At 46.4% G+C, this 27,448-nt stretch overlaps 1 protein-coding gene across 13 annotated transcripts in view; it reads left to right on the top strand.

The window, feature by feature from the left end:
- The window catches only part of AREL1 (apoptosis resistant E3 ubiquitin protein ligase 1), a 46,427-nt gene extending 34,974 nt beyond the window's left edge, over nt 1-11,453 (top strand). For 11 of the 13 annotated variants that reach the window (XM_070593925.1, XM_070593930.1, XM_070593933.1 and 8 more), the window contains 5 exons: nt 348-477; nt 565-623; nt 3,000-3,089; nt 3,513-3,688; nt 3,796-7,610. In XM_070593925.1, the coding sequence (XP_070450026.1) occupies nt 348-477; nt 565-623; nt 3,000-3,089; nt 3,513-3,688; nt 3,796-3,898 (558 nt within the window). In that variant the 3' untranslated portion in view covers nt 3,899-7,610. Of the gene's footprint in view, nt 1-347; nt 478-564; nt 624-2,999; nt 3,090-3,512; nt 3,689-3,795 lie in introns of all 13 variants that reach the window. The other 2 variants (XM_008516437.2, XM_008516439.2) reach the window with 1 other exon arrangement.
- Nucleotides 11,454-27,448: the final 15,995 nt, after the last annotated feature.

Below are 27,448 nucleotides of genomic sequence, written 5' to 3'. Positions count from 1 at the left end.
TTTAAGAGAAAGGGTAAGTAGTGGTTTAATTTTGGATCATAAAGATCTTAAAATATTGCTAACAAGGAACCATAATATCTTCCTGTTGCATCACCAATATTTGACCAGGTCAGAGAAGATTCACTCAGATACCCACTTCAGAAATAGTAGCTAGTAGAATACCACAATAGTGATGGGAACCCTGAAGCTTAGTAACTAAATAAAGCCAAGTGTATTGAGAAGCTGAATGCACAGCAGACTATGATGGAGCTCGATAATGCTGTGTTATTGGGACATACCAGACAGGTATCTTTTTATAAATTCCCATCCACAGCCTTTCCTTGTCTGTCTTTTGCGTCTTATTTCAGGTTGTAGAACTCATGACAGGTGGAGCTCAAACCCCAGTCACCAATGCAAATAAAATCTTCTATTTAAATTTGTTGGCCCAATATCGGCTGGCCAGTCAAGTGAAAGAGGAGGTGGAACATTTCCTAAAAGGTGAGATCTTGGCTCCTCTTGGCTTTGAGATGAAAATACCTGTATCCACAGTGTGGGTATGGCTTTAACTTGACTGCTTTGTTTCAGGCCTCAATGAGTTGGTCCCTGAGAACCTTTTGGCTATTTTTGATGAGAATGAGCTTGAGGTAAGTGCTTACGATTGCAAACCCCTGGTCTTGACTCAGTGTTTTAGTATGCTCACAGACACCAGCTAAGTGCATCTTCTCTTACGAGACATGGTAGGAGAGCCCTTTAGAGAGGGTTGGTTTCACTTTTGTCACTTTTCCATGCATTGACCCTTTCACCAACTTTTAAAAAATTAGAATATGAAAAACCAGCAAATAACTATTTATAAAGAGTAATAATTAATATTCACTTACTCATCAAATATTATTGATACTGGTTGAGTAGAATGTTGGTATTCTTTACAGTCTTTGCAAATCCTATGACGTTCAAGGTTGATGTAAGGGAATAATAGAATTTATTTGTTCAGGGACTGTTTATTGAGTGTCTCCTATATGCCATGTGTGGTTGAGGCACTGGGGAGATAGCAATGAATAAGACCAAGTCCCCACCCTCATGGGGCTACTTTCTAGTGAAGGAGACAAACCAAAAGATGTGACATATTTCAAGGTTTTGGGCTGTAACACTTTGCACTCATGCACTGCATAATGACATCAGTCATTGATAGACTGCATGTACAAAGGAGGTCCCTTAAGATTAGTACCGTATAGCCTAGGAGTGTAGTAGGCTATACCATCTAGGTTTGTGTAAGTACGCTCTATGTTGTTTGCACAACAACAAAATCACTAAATGATGTGTTTCTCAGAACATTTCCCCGTTGTTAAGCGATGCATGACTGTATAGTTAATATATTCTTATTTCAGATCTTGTGACAACCAAAAATGGCTATAAGATGGTAAATACCATTGTATAATTAGCAAAATTGAGGTTCATATTAAGTGTGGGCAAGAAATAAAATCAGTTTGTTTTTACCTGCTTCTTACAGTTGATACATACAATGTAAATTATTAATTTTAACTTCCCATGGCCTTTATGAGGAGTGTGTTTCTGCAAACTGTTTCCTGTAGGGTGGAAGTTCTTTAAAAATGGAGAAACAAAAACGTTGTTTTAGGTAGTCTTGTACAGTTTTTATTCTTATTCACTGAACTGGCTTTGAGAACAAGAATCAAAGTCTTGTGCAATTTTCATGACACTTTGTACCTTCATATATGAAATCCAAACAAAATGACCTCTCCATCTCTTATCTCCGATAGACTTGTCACCTAGTGCTGTTATTTCTCTGGCTGAGGAAAGCTATTGGTGTATTGTCTTACCATCAAGCAAAGCATTTGTAACAATCTGTGACAGTGAGTAGGAAGGAAGAAGTTGTTCCACAGCCTGCTCTTAGTTACTTGTTAGCTTAGCAAGTTCTTTTTGAAGAAGCCAAGGCTCTTCAGGCTTCATTTAGGCCCTTTTGGTCTCTCGATTAGGATGTATCATTCTTTAGAGCTGTTGGATGAGTACTCACAGTCTGCTAAGTAACATGCTGGATCCTGAACCAAAATAGGACATCAACAAATGTTTAGGGCTCTGATGTCATTCATGTTCTCATTTTTTGGCATACTTTTTAATTTATCTGATCAAGTAGAGGCAGTGCTAAAGAGAAGGTAGTAAAAGTTCAATCCACAAAAGAAGGATGGGTCCTGGAAAAAGGAAAGGCCATCTGACAAATTCCTAAATGGGGCTGGGGGTCTTCATCAAAAGGAAACGCCTGCTTTTCTCTTAGTATTCCCAGGCCAGATCCAGGGCAGATTGTCAGGAAACACTTGGTTCCCTTTTTGGTTTTGTTTCAATTCAAAATAATCCACAGCAGCAATCCTTAATTAGGGGTGCACATCAGAAACACTTTGGAAACCTTTTCAAAATAGACAAGCTCGTAACCCATCCCTAGAGATTCTGATTCAGTAGGTCTGGGGTAAGGCCATAGGTATCTATATATGTATTTTTAAAAAGCTATGTGCTTTTTTACCACACTGATTAGGAATCACTGGTCTATCGTAATTGATTTTCCTAAAGCAGTGTGCTGACATTATGACCTCACCTCATGTCTTTTTCCTGGTGTTTTCTTTTTTTTTGTTAAGGTATGCTTTTTGGTGAGGAAGATTGGCCCTGAGCTAACATCTATTCCCAATCTTCCTCTTTTTTTCTTTTTTTTTCCTCCCCAAAGCCACAGTACATAGTTCTACATCCTAGTTGTAAGTCCTTCTACTTCTTCTGTATGGGATGCCACCACAGAATGGCTTGATGGGTGGTGTGTAGGTCTACACCCAGGATCCAAACCGGTGAACCCCAGGCCACCAAAGAAGAGTGCACAAACTTAACCACTATGCCACCGGGTCACCACCCCCCCATCGTGGTTTCTTTATTCCACATTTTGCATGTTAACATAGGTAACTTTGACCATATGTTGGGTCTTTGTCCCTCTGACTGTCCTAGTAACACCTGACTATCTTCTTCAGCTTCTAATGTGTGGGACCGGGGACATCAGTGTGTCTGACTTCAAAGCCCATGCAGTGGTGGTTGGCGGCTCCTGGCATTTTAGAGAAAAGGTAAGTTGGCCAGACTTCTTTTGGTTGGATTTGGGCAGTGTGGTAAGGAAAAAGTTTCAGAAGAAAAAAGTCAAGGAGTCAGAGAAGTAGACGTATTGACTGGGGAAAGATGATATATGTGGGAAAGACACGTGGTTGTCCAAGCAGCAGGGAGCCCTCATCCCTGGGGCTGTCTTGCTGACCGCCACAGGAGCAGTACATTGGAGAGGCAAAGAATAGAACCAAGCAATCAATGACTACCCTCCTGACTGTGTGACAATGTCAGTTCCTAAAGAGGTTGTTAACTCTAACCGTTCCTGCCTGGGTCCTCATAGAATGGTAGCTGGGGCATGCCCCCACTTCAGGGTATCCTGTCCTTTCCCCAGGGGTCAAATCCAAGGCTGCAGACCGGGGGTGACCCCAGCCTTGTGCTCTCCTCGCCAGGTCATGAGGTGGTTTTGGACCGTGGTTTCCAGTTTGACCCAGGAGGAGTTGGCTCGGCTGCTTCAGTTCACAACAGGCTCCTCTCAGCTACCACCTGGAGGCTTTGCTGCCCTCTGTCCCTCTTTCCAGATTATTGCCGCTCCAACCCATAGCACGCTACCAACTGCACACACATGGTAGGTGTCTGACTGCCCGATGCATGCTCTCATGGGAGATTGTCTTTCCAGCCCTTACCAGTGTTTCTGGTGGTGTGAGTTAATCACTTCTTCCCTTGCCGTTCCAGTTTTAACCAGCTGTGCCTCCCTACGTATGACTCGTATGAAGAAGTACACAGGATGCTGCAGCTGGCCATCAGCGAGGGCTGTGAGGGCTTTGGCATGCTCTGACCATCCACTTGGCTCCCGTGCTTTCTGGAGCATCTGGGTGCACGTAACAAACATAACCACTGACCGTAATATACACATAATCATCAGCCAGAAGCTGCTGCATGCTCCTCAGTGTCTGGAGTATTTGGTCACCTACAAGTCTTGTCCTTCACTCACGCCCTCCCTGCCCATCTCCCCAACAGGCCTCTTTGGCATGGTACATAATCAGAGCCATGTGCTCAGCCACAAGAAGAGGACCATGCTGTTGTAATTTCATTTGGTTCTTAGAAGATCTCAGCAGCAGGAGCTGCCTCAGTAGCTGAGGGAGATCACACAGAGGACTCAGCCTTGGAAAGCTGGTGTCCTTGCCTTGCTCAGCCTCCTCTGCTGATGCTCCTTAGAGATCCCCTCTGTGGCCCTCACTGCTTGACCTAAGGTACGCAAGTCCTTCTTGAGGGCAGGGTGATTGCCTCTTGTCACCAGGAACCAGGAGAAGCACAGATAGGAAGCAGCCCACATGAGCAGTCTTCGATTTTGTCCCTTTGCGCAATGTCAGGCACAGGCCATGGCACTGGACTACCTCTACTGGAGACTGATAGCACAAAAGGATCTTCTTTTGTGGTGTCAGAACTGGAAAGGAGCTTTCCCTGCAGATATTTCTGGAAATGATCATTAATCTATAAAGAAAAACTCTCTAAGCTTTTTCTTGAGTTTGAGCCAGTAAGAAAAACAGACCTAAGAATGTGAAAGATAACTGGGCTGTAGCCTCCAGTGCTGAATATGATTCTCCTTTAGGGTTAGTGGGCATGTCCAGGCACATGGCTGGCTTGAAGACTACTGATGCTTGTCCCTGAGTTTGTTCTTTACACTGAGGTGTGCCTGGGCCTGGCCACTTGTCTGCAAGTTATGCTGTCTGCTAAGAGCTGGGGATTCTTTAGCTTTCTACTGAAGAAAATTTTGGATCAAGGAATTGGGACAGTACGATTAGCATGCTAGTGATCCCTCATTCTCTCTTTGCTTGGTGTTCTCTGGCAGCACTGAGGCAAGGGAAACAGGATCAGTAATTTAAGGGCTTATCACAGGTCCTTGGGGTCAGGACACTGGGAACATACATAGAAGAGATATGTCAGACAGTAAACGTCCAGCTGTCCCAGTTACTTCTCTTCACTCCATACCAGCAAGGGGAACTAAGGAGGAGAAAGATATATTTGGTTCATTATTATGTGATGATTGAAGAGAACCTGCAGCTGTCTCATGGAAGATGACAACAACGTTTTTCATTACGATTTGAATGAAAACATTTTCAAGATTCAAAATCTCATCAACTTCCCAAATTTCTGTTTTTAAGAAGGCTTTGCTGCAAGCTACCATTCCCAATGGGGCATTCAACTCTGAGAATATTACAAGCCATCTTTATTGCCAAAACCAGCAAGTACACAGTACAGAGATGAGGCAGGACTTATGGCAATGCCTTGGCCTCCTAGAAGCATGTCTGAGCCCTCCTGTTCCCAGGGATCATGAGGAACAAGCCTTCCTGAGCTGCTACCGTTCCTGCCTGACCTCACTTCTTCACAGTTGTCATTTGTCCTTGGCATGGGTGCTGACCTAACTCATCCTTGGGGTCCAGGATCTAGCATCAGGGCCTCTCTACCCCCGGGGTCCTCCATGCCACATGGTCACTGCACTCCTCAGGGACCAGGACAAGGTGCTGCTGCTTCCCCCAATGTTTTCCCATGGGATATGTACAGGCAAGTTTCACCTGGGAAACACGATGCTGCCCCTCGGGCCCAGAGAGGGGTTTCCAGCTGGGGGCACATGGGCTGGTTCTGCTGTCTTTGGCAGTTGTTCCTCTTCTAGATTCTGCATTCTCCTCTCCAGCAGCCCTCCAGAGACTGATGCTGGAGCTCGAGTTGATTTTCTTGGCTAGATCTGTCATTTTGAACTCTAGTCATAGCACTTTTCAGAGCATCCTGGGCACCACTGCAGCCCTGCTGTAGCAACTGCGTCCATGCGGTGGTCCTTAGCCCCAGGGTCTTTGTTGAACAAACCTCTTTGGTACTGTTGTGGTTTTCTATTCTTCCAGTTTACTCCCTCTCTCCTAACTCTATTCAAAACTATCCTTGCTCTTTTTGGCCTTTCACCTTTTTTTCCCTAATCCTGCTTTGGTACTAGCCAGTGTGAGGAAAAGGTACAGTATGTTGGAGAGAAGGAAGAGTGGCTGTTACTTCTTGGGTAATTTTCTATTCACATTTCTTATTTTGGCCAGTTCTTTTATTTATGCCCTGTGGTGCAGGTTCTTGGGTGGGGCGGGGCCCAGCAAACCACCTGGGCTTTTCGTGTCTTTGAAGGAGATCAGGCACCAAGTGAACACCAAGGAGAGTGTCAGTGTGTTTCTAGAACTTCAGCAGAGACCAAGCCCTGCTGCAAATTCGTCAGGCCAGAAAAAAGGGCCAGACAGTTGCAGTGATAGTGTAAATATTTTGTACAGTAAATAAATAAATGTTTAAAAGGACTGAGGAGCAAATGACTACTTTAAGTGGCGATTCAGGACTTAAATTGGAAGTGGGGAAGGAAAAGAAAAATTTAGAAATGTTTTTGCATTTCCCCAATAATTCCTCCAGAAGCAGTTAGCTCAGGGTGGAATGAGGATGAGCAGAGGATGTTTGTTCTCATCAATCTTTTAAACATTCATCTGTTGTTGTTTTACTAGGTAAGAAACTCAGTGTAGAAAATTGGGAAATAAAAAAGTATGCGGGAAATAAGTCATCTACCATCCAGAGGTAACCACTGTGAACACTTTGATGTATAGCCTTCTGATTTGCATATAATCACATGTTTATTTCCCAGCATTCCTTCCACCGTCCCACAAGGGCTTTGGATGTAGCAGACAAAAGCACTGCTCCTCAAAGGTTTGTGGGTGGCAGGTGGGACCAATTCTTTTCCAACCAAAGGTAAGCTTGGCAGAGAGAGGAAGACCTCTGATTTGGCCTAGAAGGAAAAGTATTAGGGACACTACCTTTCTTGGGGAAGTAATCATGGTGTCTTGTACGTTAATTCCCAATCTGGAAAATCAAAACAACATCCCCTTTGGAACTGACTTTAAAATACAGATTTTTGGGGCTGGCCCCATGGCGGAGTGGTTAAGTTTGCGTGCTCTGCTTCAGCGGCCCAGGGTTTTGCTGGTTCTGATCCTGGGCACAGGCATGGCACTACTCATCAGGCCATGCTGAGGTGGCATCCCACATAGCACAACCGGAAAGACCTGCAACTAGAATATACAGCTGTGTACTGGGGGTCTTTAGGAAGAAGAAGAAGGGAAAAAAACAAAAAGATTAGCAACAGATGTTAGGTCAGTTGCCAATCTTAAAAAAATAAAATAAATAAAATACAGATTTTTACACCGCCCCCCCCCCACACACACCCCGCAAGACAAAGTGAATTGGAATCTTAGCTTGAAAACTGCTCTTGAAGAGCATTCATTCTACTCCTACCTCATTAAGCTCCTGAGGGATATGAGAGGTCTTAAAAACCCAAACAACATTCTATCCCTCTGACTTTTACATTTTCAGATTACTGAACAGTTCTACATCGTTTACACTTGCTGCTCTTGTGGCTTTGAATGGGTCACTGAACATTCATCACTGAGTGATTTCAGTCCATCATGAAGTTATTTGTAAGACTCAAGAGGCTGGTGGGATTGTTCTTGAATTAAGACAATAAATACTAACTTCAACCTCTCGTGCACTGACGTCTCTCAACCACCTTAGAGACAACTCTCAGACCTGTGCCCAGCCACACTTCTCTTAGGACCACAGTAGAGGTTCTCCCGCAGGTGGCTTGAACCAGAGGGCCCCTTACCTCTAGTTTGGCTTCACTTAGACCCCCAAGCATAATAGACCAGCTCTAGGTATCCTGTAATACTTTTATTTAAAAATGAATAGTTCCTTTTTGAGATGAACATAGATACCCCAAAAAAGGGCATACAAGCATGTACAATTTAATAATTATTAAGTACAGACACATGTAACCACGATGCAAAACGTGTAATCACCATCCAGGTCAAGAAATAAGACATTGTAGCACTGTAGAGCAAGTCATCCCACACCTCCAGAGGGAACTCTTATCCCAACTTTTATGATAATCATTTCACCAATTCCCTTTTCAAACAACCTGTCCTAAAAGTCATGGTGGGGAAAAGAAAAAAGAACCCATGTGTTGGCAGCCTGGCCTCATGGCCTAGTGGTTAAGTTCAGCATGCTGCTTTGGTGACCTAGGTTTGTGGGCTCAGATCCCAGGCACAGACCTATACCACTCGTCAGCTGTGCTGTGGCAGTGACCCACATATAAAATAGAGGAAGATTAGCAACAGATGTTAGCTCAGGGCTAATCTTCATCAGCAAAAAAAAATAAGAGCCCGTGTGGTCTCTTGATAAGATGCTAACCATGGTCAGTTTCTCCATAGTAATTACTACACGTCACAATTAGTTTAAAAAGTCTTCTGAGACCATCATTGCCCCATGAGACTCTAATTCAGATTCCTGATGCTGAATATGATGAATCATATTCAAAGACTATAGGGTCTCTCTGAGAAGACTTTTCCCCAGATGTTCTAAATTGGATGCTTTTTTGCTTTTATACCCTGAACAGGTTTTGTGGGCTCTGAGAGGATCGTGATTCTCCTTGGTGGTCAGTAGCAGTTTCTTGAGTATCATATAACTGTAGTAGTATTGAAAATAACTCAGGACTAAGTTGTCTCAAAAGCTATGGAATGAGCCAATATTTCTGACTCGGTGTACTGAATCTGTGCACTCCCTTAACAGAAAGCCATCCCAGAGCTATTGGAGAGCTTAATTTTTTTGTTTGTTTGGAATGTGAACGCATTGGATTTAGAAATCTGCAGGGGATATTGTGATGATTTTGCTTCATACATGATGGAGTGGTGCTGTCTAGAGTTGGGCTATGCCTTGTTATAGGTCCCTCCCCCCACTCCCATTCAATTCACTTTAACTTTGCCTATATAAAAACACTTTGTGGTAGCCACAGCAGGGACCTGGTGCTCTGCCGTGAACTCAGATGTGGTCTTTACAAGATGGTCCATGAATTCCTGGAAAGGAGATGTGGACTCAGGTGTGGTCTATGCACGATGGTCTGTGAATTCCTGGAAAGGAGATGTGGAGGACATAGTTTCTTACTAGAAGTAAGAGGAATGATAGCTGTAGGTTTATGATAAGACATCAGAGGTAGCTTTAACAAAATTGTCCTGGTTATCAATAGAGCCCTGGCTTAATACCAGCCAGTTGCAGCAGCTTCTTAAATATGAAATAGTAACAGTGTTGGTACCTCTAGGAGCAGGGATCAAACACATCAGCACAGAACCACAGCATCCAGTCACATTACAAGAACAGTGTGGTTCCCCATCTAGTTCCCCCTGTAGCCTTTCTTCAAGGAGATGATGGATCATTTATGCAGGATGAAGCCTGTGGATGTGATTGCTACTTCCTCAGGGTTCCCAGTTAACAGGCCGACATGGCCCTTGTAGTCTCTCATGGCTGTGACTGCCTTAGACTTGCTTCATCTGGCAAACCAGGCAACTTTCTGAGTGAGCAAGGTCTTAGGTCTTCATCTTTTAGGGATGACTCTAGGAAGAAGTCGGTTTGGGACTATTCAAGGAGCTAAGTGAGAAGATACATTTCTTTTACAAACCTCATTGTGTCCTTGACTAGGTGGCCCATCCTGATGACAGGAACCTACTTGTATCCTATGTTTCCAGGCTCCCCTGCAGCATAGGCATCTCCTGTAATTTGACCTTTTCTCAAAGAAGATGCCCTTGGACGCTTTTGCATCAAGTGTATGCAGAATGGGACCCTCAAAGCATAGAGAGCCATGAATTGATGAGCTTGAACATTCATATTTCACTCCTATGGTTCAACTTTAGGCAAGACAGTCTTTCAATATCAGTTTCCTGACCTGCAAAACGATGCTGTTAACTAAATAAGAAAATTGGCTAAGTTGGACTCTTGGAAAAAAGTTTTTGTATATGTAGTGTATGTGATACCATATTGACTATGGCTTGGGGCCCTGGTAATTTCCATAGTGGGAGGCTATAAAAACCTGGAGGCAGTAGAGGATGCTAGAGTGGATGACTGGTGTGGGATGGTGGCTCTTTTCTCATCTTGCCATGTCCAGGCAGAACAGAGACAATGGATATTGAAGACACTTAGCCCAAACACCTGTGAAGAAGGCCTCAGGTCAGAAGAGACATGTCCCTCCTTCATATGACCCTTCAAAGGCTGGAGGAGGTGTTTGAGGGAACTGCATCTCAATCCTGTCATGTGGTAGGCAGCCTAGTGATAGGCAACCTAATTACCCTTGACTTTGCTTAACCTACCTGACTTCTGAATCATGATAATAGCTGCCATTTTTTGAGCTCTTGCCTTATGCTAGGAAATGTGATATATATTGTCTTATATTGACAGTGACTCTGCAAAGTAGGTCTTGTTTTCTCCGTTCTACACAAGATGCACTTGAAGCTCTGAGACGGTAAGTAATTGCCAAGGTTCCTTAGCTAGTAAATGGCAGAGCTGTTATTTGAACATGGGTCTGTTTCATGTCAAAGCCCAAACTCTTTCCACATTGCTGGTTTGTCTCAGATTAGCTTAGACTAAGAAACAGCCCAGGCACTGGGCCACCAGTGCTCACTTACTGCCTCATGTTCACTTGGTGACTCTGTGTGACAGATGAACACTATACCTTTGTTTACCTGTTAGTCACTTCAGGATTTGGAATTTACGAGAAGGCCCTACTCTAAGAGACAGCTATTGATAATGGCTTTAAAATCTTTTGCATGTGGAAAGTTTAATAGAATACCAATTAATGACTTGAGTGAAATGACTTCCAAGTTTAAATGAATCCTGCATAAAGAATGCAAGACACCCTTAAGTGTATAACTGAGGGAAAAATCCTGAAATTTTAATATCCCACTTCGGTGGAAAATCCATAGGTCGTATAGAAATGAAATAATTTGAATGAGGTCAGACATGCCACACAATACCCTGATGTTTATCTCTGGTAACTGAGTCTGCAGAAAAAGGCTCATTTAAATAAATCTTTTGTCTCTAAACTCTCCTTACGTGAAACACAGCACCATTTGGCAAAGGCCAAATTTCTGGTGGTTATCTCACTGAGAAGGCAAATACTTTTGAGAATTCCAGGGTTAAAGGGAGACATACACCTCAAACAAGGCTGTGATTCTGTTGGAACTATAAGCACAGCATCGTCTCTAGGGTGTGGGGTCCTGCACCTCTCGGATGAGGTCACCATTTCTGCAACCCCCACTTCACCTGCATTATGGATTTGCACATGAAGGAATCTTTCTGAATCTTCCCATCCTCTTTCTACAGACTAACAATGTTCCCTCTCTCCTCAGAACTCCCACTCAAAGGAGTTGCCAAGATATTCCTCTGTTTGCCCGTTAGCAGAGTCAGGGATATCAGAGTGTTTGCAAGCCAGCTGGAGAGCCTTTGATGGCTTTTATGTTATGTTCAAAACAAAATGTTGTGTTATTGTGTAAGAGGAAGATTATGTGTGTGTCATCATTTTGTGCTCATTCTCGTAAGTCCTAGGTCTAATCCTACTCCAGATTGTCATTTCATTTCCTATAAGTGTACCTCCCCCACCCCAAAAATCTGATGTTTCAGTTCCATCGCTGGGTTTGTGGTCTGCCTTTTCCCTTTAGTTTCTTGCATCTCCGCGCTTCAGCAAACATTTCCTGTGTATCAGGCACTGTGCAGGGAGCTAGGGACACACAAGATAGCATGTGATCCCTGCCTCTGAGCTGCTCAGTCTTGTTAAGGGAGACAGACATATAAACAATCCATTTTCCTTAGAGTTTCCCTCCCCCAAGACTTGAGTACCCAAACCTATCACCACCCACCCCCGTGCTTCTCATTCCTGTTTAATTTTGGGGGGAACATTTCTGTTTATGCATTTGGAGACTTTCCATAGTATAGAGTAACAGCTGCAAGTGAAATTTGTCTAGCTCCTTCCACGTATACAAAGGGAGGGAAATTACTCTCCCTGTTGATTTTCAGAGAAGCAAGAACCCTTACAAAGACAGATTCCAACCAAGAGACCCAAGGAGCAAGCCCCTCATTGTGCCTTAAATATGCCGTCACCTGAGCAGGTCCTGGGAAAGGCTGGGAAAAGGAACTCCAGGATCTTTGGACCTACTCCCCCTTTAACCTCCTCTCCCAGACAAAGCAGACCTGAGCTGTTGACTTTGGCAGCTGGGGACTGGCCAGTAGCCTGCAGCTCGGTAAATGAAATTAAAATCTTAAGTGGATGGGGAGAGGGAGGTATCTCCGACACTAACAGCAATCAGAAGGGTCCGTACCATGGTCAGAATGACAAGGGATGGCAGAGGAAAGACAGTAATGCCATTCCAATGAACCCAGAGGCATGAAGAGGCAAATCAAGTTCATGAACGGCCATGAGGTTGGTAGGGAGTGACCACTGTGGGCAGAAACACTGAGCTTTGCTACAATTTTCTTTGATCTTAATCAAACTTGGGTGATTGGAGTCCTTGGTCATCTCTTTGCTGTGGGCTGCAGCTGATGCCTGTTCTCTGGGGTTTAAGCAGATGTTAAAGGTGATTCCCCAAGCTTTTGAGCTGGATCGCAGCTGGATGTGCCTTGGGTTCAGGCCATTGCCTTTAGGGAAACCTTCAGGCTCTTCTCAGAGGGATTTCTCCTCTAATACCTTGTTCATAATGATGCTAGCCTGTGTCTCCTTAAAAAAGTCAAAGCAACAGAATAAACTTGGGCATTCTGTAGATCTGGCACTTGCTATCCCAGTCAGACTAGAGAGACATAATGGATCCTGGCAGGCTCGTGTGTGCAGCTCTGGAGATGTCTGGAGGTGGGTATGGGTACAGCAGCATTGCATCTGCCTGTTCCACGATGGTTCTGGTTTCAACAATTCTGACTTACGATCCCCTTACACCTTGAAAATTCTATTGTTTTGACATCCAAGCTATATTTTCCAGACAGCGTCTCACACTCAGAAGCAGCACAAAACTCTGCTGTCAGACTATGTCTTCAGTTTTGTCTCCACCAATGTCATTGTGGATTAACTATGGGGGGGATAAAAAAAAAAAGTAAAACTCTAGTTCTGACTTTTGGGAGTCAGGCTGGGTTTAGGGGCTTAGCGTGGTGGGAGAAGGGGGCCAAGATAGTGGTTGGCACAAGGATATGGAGAACTTTGGAAGCAAAGCCAGAGACTCTGAGGATTGAGGCCCAGGAAAGTTTGGCGTGAGTAAAATCTGGGTATTTAACCAGGAACAGTCACTCTATTTTCCTCAGCCTTGGCAGTAGGTCAGAGCAACAAGCAGTTCCAGCAGGGTCCACATCCTTCCTATTGTCTCCACCCCAACCTCTCTCATCGTCCCAAACATCTGCTTCAGATTTGGGCCCTTGCCTTCTCCCTGATTCCTGTACCAGACCGTGGGTGGGAAGGCGGAGGGGACAGGTCTGCAGGTGTGGGCCGAGGAAGAAGAGGAGGAGGAAGGCTCTGGGGAAAGCTGCTGAAAGGTTTTGTTTCAGGTGCTACAGAAGGATTAAGGGTCTGACCTATTTTTTAAAAATCTGCATGTATATCACCAAAATCTAATCAGTAAGTTGTTTCACTTTCTGGGTAGAGGGAACAACTAAGGGAGGGAATTGGGACCAGCTGGGGAAGTCTGTGCCATCACATGGCTGCTTTTCAAAGGCAGCTCAGAGACACTCCACAGGGAGCAAACTGAAGTGATTAGTGCCCACAATGAGCAGTCGGGAGGTGCTAATGAGGTAGTAAACACCTCTTCTCCAGCTAGCAGCTGCCTGTGAGCTGAAACAGACACCATGAGCCAGAGTGATGAAACCAGCCTGGGAAGGAGAGAAGAAAAAGCCAATGCTAGCCGTTAGTCACAGGAGCTTCCAAAGTCTCACTAGGAGGAATTTAAAAGTCTAATACTTGGCCTGAAATATCAGTCCTTTTGAAGTGACAGAAGCACCCCAAGGGAAAATACTTGGGAGCCTAAGGGAGCAATCTCAGAACTCGTAATAGAAATAGCCGATGTCTAATACTGTGCCACGCCCTATTCTAAGCACTGCCTGTAACTCATTTAATCTTCATGTCAATCTACAAGGTAAAGATGGTTACTGTTCCTATTTTATAGATAAGGAGACTGAGGCACAGGTTACATGTCCAGTGATGAGTCTAGGTATCAAGCTGGCCTTTGATATCTCATCTCACACAAGCTCAAAGGAGGGGGAGTTTGGGGACAGGACAGTCAAATCCAGAGAACGCTGGAAAGAGAGCTGCTAGTGTTCTATTCATGCAAACCAAAGACAGACTGTGTGGGCCTCTGACTTCTGGGACCATGGGGAGCCAGTCTGGCAGGCACTTCTTCATCCAGTCCCACCATTCTGGGCCTCCTCAAGTTTCTGCGGCTGGTCAGGGCAGAGCTTGTGCTTCCCACCTCCACCTCCAGGACAGGATGCCCCTCCATCTCCCTACCCAGATCAGCTGGGGGAGGTGCCTGGTGGGGAATGGAAGAGGAGCTCAAGGGCAAGAGCTGGCTAAGGCCCATGGGCTTCCAGGCACCCCAAACCTCAAAGCTAGGGGGTGGGAGCCAAGCCCATCACTTGGCTGGAAAGTTGGAGCCTCAGTAACACACCAGCTTGCCCTGGCCGGCCTCTGTCTTCAGAGAAGCAACTATATGGGTACTAACAGGTTGCAGGCCTCTTCCAGATGCTGCTGTGAGAGCTATGCCAGAGCTCACTTTATATGAGAGCAGGCTCTTCCACCAAGAGAGAAGAGTGTGCTGGGGAGAGGGCCTAGGAGCCTACCTGACTAGTAGGACAGCGCTCTGCAGGCATGGGGAGTGTGGTCTGGACAAGCCCAGTCTGCCTGCCTTTGAGCCTTTATTTATGCTGTGCACTCCACGAGGAGTGTTGCCCATCTCGGTCCATCTGACCTCCCTATCCTTCAAACCCAGCTCAAGTCAGAGGATGTGAGGATTAAATAAGAGAATTCGTGAAAAGTTCTGGCACAGTCTGGCACATATTAAGCCTAAAAAACGGTAGATATTATCATTGCTAGTATTTTTAACAGTGGTAAACCAGTATCCACAGCTGTCTTTGGCTTTGTTGTAGGTTTGAATTTGGAAGATCTGGGTTCAAATTCTGACCTTGCCATTTCTCAGTTGAATACTCTTAGATAAATTGCTTAATCTCTCTTAACTAGAAAAGATTGGTTCTAACACCTACACAGTGTACCCCACAGAGGGAGTGTGAAGTTCAAATGAGATAATGGATGTAAAAGATGTTTTGTAAATCATAGAACCTCCTGTAAATGCTGGCATTGCCTTTCCCAGCTCCACTGGCTCATGCCGGGCTCTGGCATTGGCAGAGCTCCTGCCTCCACCATGCCCACCCCTTGGGATGATCTGATGCCTGCCACTGGCCTGGCCTGCGTGTACCTAAATCCCTTTGCCCTTCTATTCAGCAAACACAAACCTGGAATTTTTTCAGAAGAAGTTTTGGTTTAAAAATTAAGGGGTAAATTAAACAAAAATGCAAAAGAAGAGGAGCAAAGGGGCTTATGTTACTGATGTCTCCTGCTTTGAAGTCCAACCTGGGGGCCTAAATTCACTGTGAGCTCTGACCACAGGCCCTGTTTGCCATCCTTCCTCAGCCTTGCCTGGTGGATTCAGGGTTGAGGCTCACCAAAGACAAAGAGAGCCCGGAACAACAGTGAGCCAGCCTCCTCCCTCACACTCACACGCAAACACATGGCGTGGCTGAAACCCAACCCACAGAAAAGTCCAGACTGCTGTCTCCACCTCAATTTCTCCTCTGTCACACCTCCTTTCATGTCAGGTGCAGGGAGACGGAGCTGTTTATACCGCACATGCAGAGCTGTTGGTTAGGGGCTGCCCATAGGGGCTGAGGGAAGTAACTTCCCGGACACTTCTCTAACGTCCATTCAGGTGGCCAAAGCATGTTCCAGCAGCTGGGGACAGGTGCTGGCAGGGGTGTCCTGAAATGAGACGAGGACCTGAAGACGTGAGTAGAGTAGTGACAGCATCTGTTACACCTATGCCTTGTCTGCTGCTGTTAACTGCTTAGCTCCCTGGTCCTTACTTGTGGTTTGTTATCACCACTAGTCACTATGTGTTGATTATCTCATTGAATACTCAAAACCGCCCTGTTACTGCCCCCATTTCATGGGTGAAGCACCTGAAAGTCAGAGACACCTGCTGTGAGCTGCACCAGCTGCGACCCTCTCCGCCAGGTCCTCCCTGCTCATTACCCCAGTCTCACCACCCTGTTTCCTTCCTCCATGAGCTGAGGCACCTTGTCTGGTTTCTCACCAGTCACACCCACTGCCTAGCACAACATCAGTGTGTAATTGGTCAATGCATGAAGGATTCCAGAACCAAGGGCTCAGCCACACACTAAATGTCGTACCTCCAGGGACCACGACTCATGATGTGGCGCTGTGGTGATGCCCCCTCAGTGCCAGCCCAGTGCTAGGGACTGCAGGATGCCCCTGGGTCCTGGAACAGATGCCTGCTGGGAGGATAAGGCAGCCCTGAGCAGAGACTTGGAGAGTGCCAGGGTGATGGGCCCCAGCTATGTTCTGATAGCATCCTCATATCACATCCACAGAAGCGTTTGTGAAATTGCCCTCTAAGCGGTCCAGTCTCCTGGGAATGACAGCAGCCTATTTTGGGATGGCTTACAGTGTGTCTCTCAAGTTCCTCCTGAAAGTTATGTAGCATTCACAGCCTGCACATGAGTTTCAAGTTATGTATGAGATCACTAGTGGCCTCTGGAATGTGTCTCGAGGTCCTGCCTAAGAGCTCAGAGGGCTGTGGACAGACCCATAAAGGAAAATAAGACAACTGGATGTGGAGCCCATATCAACTGGATAAAGTATTTAGACTGTACACAAGCCAAAGAAAAAACGCATTTGCCTTTGGAGAGTGTTTGAGGCCCCACACGGGTTGAACGAGAAAGGCAGCTCTCTGCTCTTGGGAGCACAGTGGGGGATACAAAACACACCCCGTCGTGGCCTGCCTGCCCTTCACCTGGGCCTGTGTCCTTGGGGGAAACGGTGACCGGGGTGCCCAGCAGTGCTGCCTCTCCCTGGTGTTGGAGTGGGCAGGGTCCAGGAGAGGAGGAGAGAGATGTCGCATGGAAGTGGACCTCAAGCTGGGGAGGGGTTGCAACAGAGCTGCTCTTGCAGCAGGCCTGGGAGCTCCAGGCTGGTTGTCACCTGCCCTCCCCAACTCAGACTAAATATCCAGCCCTGCAGGAAAGTGAGAAATTCTTGGTCTCAGCCTGCCCATGCCTCTCTGGCTTAAAATTGCCTTCCTTCATGGAATCGAGGCTGCTGTCTGCCCTTAGCCTGTTCTTCCTGTTCCTCACCCCAGGGGCTCAAGCTGATTGGCAGACTTATCCAAGCATGGAGGGTAGGAGCACTGCCCTTGGGCAGCAGCCAGGAAGCGGGAGGGAGTGAGAGCCAGAGACCGAGGATAGACGTGGAGTCAGAGACTGTCTGAGAGCAAGAGACAGAGTAAGACAGGCGGTGACCTGAAGACAAGAGACAGAGTGAGAGGAACAGAGGCTGGGAGACAGAGAAAGAGAGAGGAGCAGAGAGACAGAGTAGAGGCTAGAAGGACAGACATATCCTGCAGGAATGGAAGAGAAAGTCAAATGAAAGACAGAGAAGTAGGGGCAACACCTGGGCAGACGGGGCCCTGAGCTGGGGCTCACATGGGGTCCACGCCCAGCTTGCCCATCAGCCTTCTACAGGGAAAGGGATGAGTTCTCCAAGGTGGGCCTTAGGCGCTGGAGCAGGACTTCAACATCCCCACATCTGCTTCACATCTGCATCCCACTCATGGCAGATTTGCATCCCCGTGCTTTCTCTCCCGAGCCACAATCCATTCAAAACAAACCATGGCTTTTCATTTGCGGCTGCAAATCCGTGCAGACATCTGCGGCTCTCTTGGGTTGTGTGGGGCCCCACAGGCTCTGGCAGTGCCAGTGCAGAACCAGGGATGGGGAGTGGGTGGCAGAGGGTGAAGAAAGGAAGCCATTGGAAGGGAGAAAGCGGCCCTCTGGCTCTGACCTGGAGACGACTTGACATCTTCACTGAAGGGCTTTCCGGGGGCACCCCAAGTCCACTGGACCTCTCGGGCCACTCCCCAGAGGCTGTAGCTGGTGTGCTGGCATCATGGCCAGCTTGTCCTTCCTGCATCTGGGGGTGGAGCAGAGCCCTCAGCCATCAAGACTGGCCATATCAAAGCAAAATGCACAATGTCCTTGACAAACGGCATTTGTGTAAAAAAAAAAAAAGTTTATAAAAGCTAGTAAATAGGCTCTGTAAAAGAGCTCAGGCCCAAGCCCCAGGTTTTTACGTAAACACAAGGCTGAGGGATCTGGTGGCACCTGTTTCCCCCCTGCCATTCTGCCCCATCCTCCTGTCCATCTTTCCCTGGCCCTCCACTCCCTGGGCCCAAGCCTCACCTCCTCTGGGGCTTTTTGACCCTTCTGCCACTCCATCCCTGTCCTATCCCTGCCTTTCCTCATTAGTCTATTCATTTATTCATTCACTTTTTTCATCATTCATTCAATAATTCATTTCTTCAACCACTGGTTTCTTCATTCAGTGTTCACTGAACACTGTGTTCGGCTTACCGTCCAGTTGCTATGGACTGAATGTTTGTGTCCCCCACCCCCACCCCCTGCCCAAATTCGTATGCTGAAGCCCTAATCCCCAGTGTGACATGCTTGGAGGTGGGGTTTGAGAGGTAATTACGTTTAGATTTGATCATGAAGGTGGGGCCCCATAATGGGATTATTGTCCTTATAAAAAGAGGAAGAAACCAGAGTTCTATCTCTCTGCCATGTGAGGTCACAGCAAGAAGGCAGTCTTCTGCAAACCAGGAAGAGAGCTCTCACCAGACTCTGAATCTGCTGGCCCCTTAATCTTGGACTTCCCAGCCTCCAGACTGGGAGAAATAAATTCCCATTGTTTAAGCCACCCAGTCTATGGTATTTTGTTATGGCAGCCTGAGCAGAGTAAGACACCAGTCAGTCAAAAGGCAAGTCTTATACTGAGTGAAAGTTAACATGAAAGGAGTTAGAGGACAGCATGATGAAGTAGATTAGACAGTAAATTCCGTAGAATTTTTGGAGAAGGGAGATGGAAATCTTCTCAAAGGAAGTGGAAGTTTGGGTTCCCCTGGTCTGCCTTAGGACATGGCTTCTACCAGGAGATGGGAGAGCTCAAACATCCTTGAGTCAGCACTGATGCTGCCCTGGCCCGGGGTTACAGGAAGACCCCAGGGAGATGAGGTAATGATAAGGAGGCCTGCCAGGATGGGAGCCTCAGGGTTACTGCTCAGGTTGGGGGAGGCTTTCTCTCAATGGCCATTTGGTACTGGGCAGTGCCCCTCAGTCCTGCTGGAGAGGAGGAGGCAGGGCCACAAAGGGCAAGACAGAGGGCTGGGAATTCAGCCAGACTTCCTCGGAAGGAGAGGCTTGGGCAGAAGAGTTTGCTGGGTGAGGCAGCAAGGTGAGCACAGGGAGAGGCTCCAGCTCCGGAGGATGGGGGAGGGGAGGCTGATGACTGTCCTTGGGCAGGGGTCTCCTCTGGGAGGAAATAGTTGTGAGTGGGCCAGAGGTGGGAAGTGGGATGGAGTGGTGACGTGTGTGTGTGAGATGGTTTCCACTTGGGGACAAGGCAGGAAACTAAGAAGTGCTCAGAGCTGGAACAGGGGCTCAGAAGAGCATCCAGCTTCCTGGTCAGGTGTCAACTTTCTGTGAGACTGAAGTAAGCTCAGGACTCTTTCAGTGAAGTAGTAACAGGGAATTTTTTGGCTTATGTAACTGAAAAGTTCAGAATAGGACAGACTTCGGGACCATTCCTGACCCGGTCTTGAACAATGTCATCAGGACTTGATTTCCCTCCACTCTTGGCTCTGCCCCCAGTGGTGGTGGCTTATTCTCAGGCCATGTCCCTCCACCCCCACCCAGCTCTCAGCTCACAGGTCCTGACCGACCATTCAGAACCCCAGTGCAAAAGTCTTGCTGGTTCTGATTGGGTCATGTGTTGTTGCCTGAACCAATCACTGTGGTTAGGATGATACAATGCCTTCACTGGCTAAGACCTCAATCCCATGATACCATGGGGTAGTCCCCCAGAAGAAAATTAATACCATTACCAGAAAAGGGTGAATGGTTTTGGTGGATTAAAGCTGTTCCCATCTTCCCACTACTGTCTTAAAAACTATTACAGGGGCCGGCCAGATGGCACAGCGTTAAGTGCACACGTTCTACTTTGGCGGTCTGGGGTTCGCCGGTTCAGATCCCAGGTGTGGACATGGCACTGCTTGGCAAGCCATGCTGTGGTAGGTGTCCCACATATAAAGTAGAGGAAGATGGGCACGGATGTTAGCTCAGGGCCAGTCTTCCTCAAAGAAAAAAAAAAAGTATTATAGCTTTTTGTAGAATTGGGCTATTTTATTTATTTATTCTTTTTTTTTTTTTTTTTGGTGGAGAAGATTGGCCCTGAGCTAACAACTGTTGCCAATCTTCCCCTTTTTGCTTGAGGAAGATTGTCACTGAGCTAACATCTGTGCCAATCTTCTTCTGTTTTGTATGTGGGACCCTGCCACAGCATGGCTTGATGAGTAGTGTATAGGTCCACGCCCAGGATCCAAACCCGCGAACCCCAGGCTGCCGAAGCAGAGCATGCGAACTTAACCACTATGCCACTAGCCCAGGGGTTGGGCTATTTTTATTTTTATTTCGGGGGCTATTTTTATTCCAGGAGAATGTAAGCTCCATGAGAGCACTGACTTTGCCTCTGTTGTTCACTGATAGAACCTACTCACAACAGTGCATTCTGCAATGCTCAATAAATAATTGCTGAACGAATTCAGCAGGCTGAGGTCATTGCTGGAAATGCCAGACTCCTGGCCAATGATTATTGAATGTTTACGTGTACCACAGGCTGTTCTAAGCAATTTAACTAATTTAGTCACTACACAATTCCACAAGGGGGACTGTTATTATCACCTGTATTTTACTGATGGGGAAATTGAGGCTCAGGGAAGTTACACAGTAAGTAGCAGAACCGGAGTTCAGACCTGGGTGTCTGGCTCCAGCCTCCTACTGCCTGGTGGATGTGGAAAGTCCTTGAGTTGGACTTTCAGGGCAGACCAATTCCCAGCCTAAAATTTCCATAGATAATGTTTCTTCTGTCTTCAGATTCAGTTTCTCCAGTTTTCCTTGACCCTCATAGGCCAGTGGAAGTGAGTGATTCTGTGAGGCATCAGAACATCTCCTGTGCCTCCTCCCAACTGAAAATGGAATTGGATACAGCTTCCTATTGGGGGTCACAGAGGGACTGAGTCCTATACATGCACCTTCTCTTGCATGCTGCCAAAAATATTTACTGAACACGATGAGTCTGGAACATCTTGTGTTGCCAGAAAATAAGGAAGTGCTGGGAAAGGGATGGGGCGTGGTGAAAGGACACAGGAGCTGACCTGTGGGAGCTCCCAATGGATGAACGCAACTTGAACAACAAAATCAAGTAATAGTAATATTGGACTATAGCCCATAGAATAAAATAAATAGCCGTGAGTCCCTACTGAAGTAAAAACAAATTTCGGAAAAAAATAAAAAAGAAGGAACAGCTCTTCTTTACAGAAGAATTCCAATTGATAAATATAGAAGTAATGAGGGACATACAAAATCAGCATTAGGCAAACACAACAGTAATAATCATGGTAGGCAAGATCCACCAGTGTTGGATGCTAAAATCAGTGGTAGAAAGTTTGAGGAGAATCAGGATATTTGCATAGTCTCAAAAGATCTCCTCCCACCAAGCTACTTATTGATTACTAAGGGAAGGATAGTAGTAATTTTATAGTAGAGAAACTGGAGAAATCTGGCAGACACAAGCTTAACCAAGTGATCAAGGGTAACATCACCGGTAATAAGACATGTCCACACCACGTACCCCCTGACGTGATGAGATGGGAAGGGTACAGCATCACTTCTGTGGTGTTTTTACCTGAAAAGCATAACCTCAATCTAATCACAGGAAAACATCACACATGTTCAAGTTGAGAGACAAAGTAAAAAATAACTGAGGGGGACTCATTAAAAAAGCTGAAGTCATAAAAGACAAGGATGGACTGAAGAACTGTCACAGATTAGAGGAGACCCAAGAGACTCAACGACTAAATGCCACCAGGGGTCCTAGAACAGAAAAAGAACATTAGGGGGGAAATGACAGAATTCAAAAAGGGCCTGCAGTTTAGTTAATAGTCTCACACCTCTGTTAATTTACCCGTGTTAATTTGGTCCTTGTATTATGGTTATGTAAGCTATTAATATTAGGGAAGCCAGGTGGAGGGTATATGTCAACATGTACTATTTTTGCAACTTTTCTAAGTCTCAAATTATTTCAAAATAAAAAGTTAAAACACATTTATTGAGTACCTACTTACTGCCAAGCACATGGGTGTCGACAAAAATAATCCATAACCAATCTATAAATGAAAATTTGGGTGAGTTTATTCTGAGCTTCAATCTGAGGATTATAACCCGGGAGAGTCTTTCCACAAAGGAACAGAGCACTCCAAAGAAGTGGGGGTATACAGGGTGGTTATATACCCTCAAAGAGTATGTTTCACATATGATTGAAATGTCCCTTTTACAATAGTCACGAGGCTGCTCTGTCAGCACAGCGATTGATGGAAACGGCAGATAGGTCTGCTGTCTCAGTGAACGCGGCGGGGTGGCAGGTGTGTTGCCTCGAGCTGGGCGGTCACAGATGAGCGCTGCAATCAGTTCCCAGCCTAAAGAAAGATGCTTAATCTTTAAGGAGATGCCAACGTTGGGAGGGAGAGAGAAGTTGCATCTTTATCTCAAAATGTCTAAGCAGATATACAATGCATGTTCAATGGCCACAGTCAGGCCCTTTTTGGAAAAAAAAACAAAGTCAGGCCGAATTAGGTTTATACCAAATGGCTTCCTCGTATACTCCAATATATCCTATTGCTTGCCATTTTTATTTGTCACGGGATACAAAAGCTTACTTGGACAAAGATAACTCTGACAGGGATAACTCCTGCTTGCAAGTAGCAGTGTTTCTCAAACTTTAATGTACATTCAAATCACTGGGGAGGTTGTTAATATACAGATTCTGATCCAATATGTCTGTGACAGCACCTGAGATTCTGCATTCCTAGCAAGCTTCCAGGTGATGCTGATGCTGCTGGTCCATGGACCACACTTTGAATGACAGCAACTTGAAGCATAGTAGGAGAGCAAAATGTGTATGTACGTGGCCACAGTAAAGGTCAGAAAGTGAACTGTGCAGTGAGAGCTAGAGAGCACGTGTGACAGGAGCCAGGGGAGGATCTCCTAGGCTTTTCACACCGTCTGGCCTCAGCCTGGTTCTCAAAAGTATCAGCCATTTCTTTCAAGGCCTCCTCTAGCTGCAGCCTTGCTGGGCCAGGCCAGCCTGGTGCTAAGTGAAAAGGGACAGGTACAGAGTCACTGACACTCAGAAATTCCATGAGCACCTGTGAGAGCCAGGCCTGGGTCTGGGGTTGCATACAAGTTTTCATTCAGACCTCCACTGGCCAGCAGTGGCCCGCTTTCCCTGAAGCTATCCCTCTGACCAGCTCCTAGGCAAGGAAGTGCTTATGTGACACATTAGATTAAATCCTCTCCCCCCCCAACCCCCACCCCAGCCCCAAGCCATTTTTATGGCTTAAGTGCAGTTTAAGCTTCTCCCTAAGATTTCTATGAATTCCTATAGACTCACATGCCCATGGGCCCCTCTGTGTCCATACCTCCCGGGGCAGCCCTACCACAGTCATAGCAAAGCAAACGACTTCCTAAAAGCAACTCTTGTGGTCAATGTGGAGATGACAGGGGGTCAATCTTATCTGGCTGACCCTATGCCAGAGGCCTCCCAGGGGATCTATGGCCATTCTCCCTCTCCATTCTCATGCTGGAGACACCATGCAGAGCCTGTAGGTTCCTGTTCAAGCTCTGAGTCCTTTCTTGGACAGCCAAATTGGCCAAATGACACTGCTTCAGAGGGGTAGCAATCCATTGGGGTCCAAGGATGGGTCCTTATGTCCTCTTTTTGGGTCCCATGAGACTTCAGGGATAACCTTCCAGCCTAAGACTTCTCTCTCTCTTGCTTTACTCATCTTGTCCTTCCTTCAGAGTCCAGCAGGGCCCACCCCCTCCAGCAAGCTTTCCCCAACTACCCTAGTACACAATGACATCTTCCTTCTTCGACCCTCTGTGATCTTATTGGCAGACTCATCGTCAGAGCCTGTAGAGCACAGAGGTTACCAGTGCTGGTTCTGGACTTAGCTCTCTGGGTTCAAATCCCAGTCCTGCCATTTGGGACTTGTGTGACCTTGGGCAGGTTACTTATTATTTCCAGGCCTCAGTTTCATCATCTGTAAAAGGGAGATAATAAAAATTCCTATGTCATTGAGTTGTTATGAAGATTAAAAGAGAGAACGAATGTAAGCTACATAAACTAAAATCTTGGATGCAATAACTGCTCAGTAAATATTACTTATCAATAGCTATTGGTCTCAATTAGTAATTAATACTTTATTTTATACTGTTTTATACCAAGGGAGTCAAGGATAAGTTGCCGATGTGATCACAGGAAGAGGTCTCTCAATAATGATCACAACATTAATGTGTTGATGCTGATTATGTGTCCGGCACTGGGTTAAGGGCTTCACTCACATTACCTCTGGGCTTCAGGAACCATCAGCCCAATGATTAACCAATGAAATATTGTGGAAACTGTACAATGTCATGAGGATAGTTTGAAATGAAGGACAAGTGCAAATACTAAGGTTTTAATTTATTGGTTAGTTTTTGCATTTGCTTTGTTTTGTTTCGGTCTTCACAAGTGGGAACTTGGAAACAGAACTGGAAGGTACAGACTTGCCAAGGATTTCCGAGCCTTGTCCAGGAGGAAAAGGGTTGTGATTCTTTCCTGTGCGAAGCTGAAAACCTATCAGATGGAGCAGTGGGGCCAAGCTGAAACCCTTTGGTTTAGGATCTGGATGGCTTAGTCAGATCCTTCCATTGGACCTAAATGAGGCCTGGAAGCAAGAGGCCTGTCAGCCGGGAGGGCAGTACCCACCATGCCCATAGCCTTTATGGTTAAGAGCAAAGGCTCGTTTGGCTCCCAGATCCACTCCTTACAAGCTGTGTGACCTGGACAAGTTGCTTAACCTCTCTGAACATGTGTTTCCTTATTTGTGAAATGAGGATAATAATACTTGTCTCATCAGGCACCCTTGGGAATGAAAGAAAATAACATATATCAAAAGCATAGTGTAGTGTCTGATACTTGGCAAAACCAATAGCTATTATTACTTTCCTTATCTTAGGACATAAAAACTGCTTTATCAACACTTCTATTGCAAGATTCTTGGCTTTTTTATATTTTAATTTTGTTCTGTTTTCTCCTGTTTTCTAGATAAGCTCCTTTTGAAAGCCATCATGCCTTGGCTGAACTTTGGGAAAATGAGCACGTCCATCCCTAAAACAGTGAGTGAGGGCTGCCATTTGAGCCTGGCCACCACGGTGGCAGCTGGAAATCTGGGGAAACTGAGGCAGATGGTGACGCGAATCTGAGAAGCGGGCTACTTGGGATGCTGGGGAGCAGTTTGGATTCTGTTCTCTTCTCACCTAGAGTATTAACCCATAGTCTTGCCTCTCCAACTAATTATAAGCCCCTTGCTGAAGATTCTTAATTACCCCATGCCTCAGTTTCTCCATCTGTACAATGGGAATAATAATGGTATCAACTTCATAATGCTGTTATGGGGATTAAATGAGATAATGCATAAATGCTTAGCCCAAAGCCTGGGAAATAGTGTGTGCTTAACAAATAGTAGCTTTTTCTGTTTTATAGTGTCCATGATGCTTAGCATTGCTCAGCACACAGTGAGTTCGCTGGGTCCCGATTTCCACTCGCAGGAGTTAGTGCTCTCTGCCCTGACTCCCTGCGGTCTATCCTAAGTTCAGCCCCACCTTGTTGATCTAGTCAAGAGGTGATGTTGAAAGGAGCTGATGCTGTCTTTTTGGGAACTGAATTGTTTCTGGACCTTGTATCAGCAGTGTAAAGGGGGCCAGGTTACAGCTACACTTAACGAGGAAAACAGGACCTAAGAGGCTGCCAGAGGGCAAGAGAGTGGAGAACACCAGCCCTTCCTCCAGAGGAGATGCTGTCTGCCCAGGCTATTGGCTGACATGTGCTATGAGATCTGACTTCCCTCTTTCTGTTTTCTTCTTAATAGGGAATAACTTTCCCTACCTCGGGCCCTCACCACCCGCTATCCAGCCCAGCCTCTAGGTTGCAAACGGGGTTTGAAACTTTTGGAAGCGACCCCGCTCATCAAGCACCCCATCTTGAAAATTCAGAGTCCCCCCCAGTCTTCCCCATTTCCTCCTCTCCTCTCTCCCTGTCCCATTAGGAGTATCCATGGATAACTAAATAAGAGCTAAGATCTTTACTTTCATTTTCTCATTCAATCATTTTTACAGTCTTACAAGGTAGGTCTTATTCATCCCATTTTTACAGAAGGGGAAGCAGAGTCTCAGAGAGGTTGACTTCTTTGCTGAAGATGACACAGCTACAATGGGGAGCAGCTAGGACCTGAATTCAGGCCTTCTGACACTGGCTCCCTTGTTCCTCTATACCGGTCTTCCTCTGGGGGAGGATGGCAGGATGGCAGTGTCCCATGCTCACAGAGCAGTGTGCCCAGATGAGTGGCAGCGGGGAGAAGTGGCAAGGAAGGAGGCTATTGTAGCACAGTGTAGCCCCAGGCCAGCCTTGGCTGATGGAACCACCTTCCAGGCCCCAAGAGACTTCTCTCCCCGCAGCTACTCCTGATCTGGCCCAGAGGCAACTGCCTCTGACTCCTCCTTCATCTTCAGAACCTTCCCACCAGCCTGACCTGTTTAGCCTTTCACCCCTTGCAGGGCTGCAACGGGGTCTGCAATTCCTGCAATGCCTGCCCCTGCTGGGGGCTTTTGGTCCGGCTGCTGTCTGTAGGCTGGTGGCTGCCTTTGGCTTCTACCCAGGAGCTGCAGACAGGCCAGTGACGTCTCCAGAGAGGCCAGACCCCGGGGTTAGTTAGATGAGGACCAGCGGGGTTAGGCAGGGAAACCCCAGCCTCAGCTCAGACTCCTGCCACACACCCCCTTTTCCCATCACCAGCTTCTACTTCTACTTTGCGGGGCTGAAGCTAGTATATTTCATGCCCCTCCACCCTACGCCCCTTCCCCTTTCAGCTATGCTTCCAGAGCCAGCTGGCTGCTTCCTCTCCAGCCTGTCTTCCCTGGTAGCTGCCCTTCTAGCCGGGGGCAGTAGCTATAGATGTCAGGAGGCGCCTCTGCTCCCCAGGGCTTGGGAAAATACCCCACACTTGACCCTGACCCCCGGGTG

The sequence above is a fragment of the Equus przewalskii genome, chromosome 25, assembly GCF_037783145.1.
Source record: "Equus przewalskii isolate Varuska chromosome 25, EquPr2, whole genome shotgun sequence".
In the NCBI taxonomy this organism is placed as follows: Eukaryota; Metazoa; Chordata; class Mammalia; order Perissodactyla; family Equidae; genus Equus; species Equus przewalskii.
This window is presented reverse-complemented; position numbering and strand designations above follow the sequence as displayed.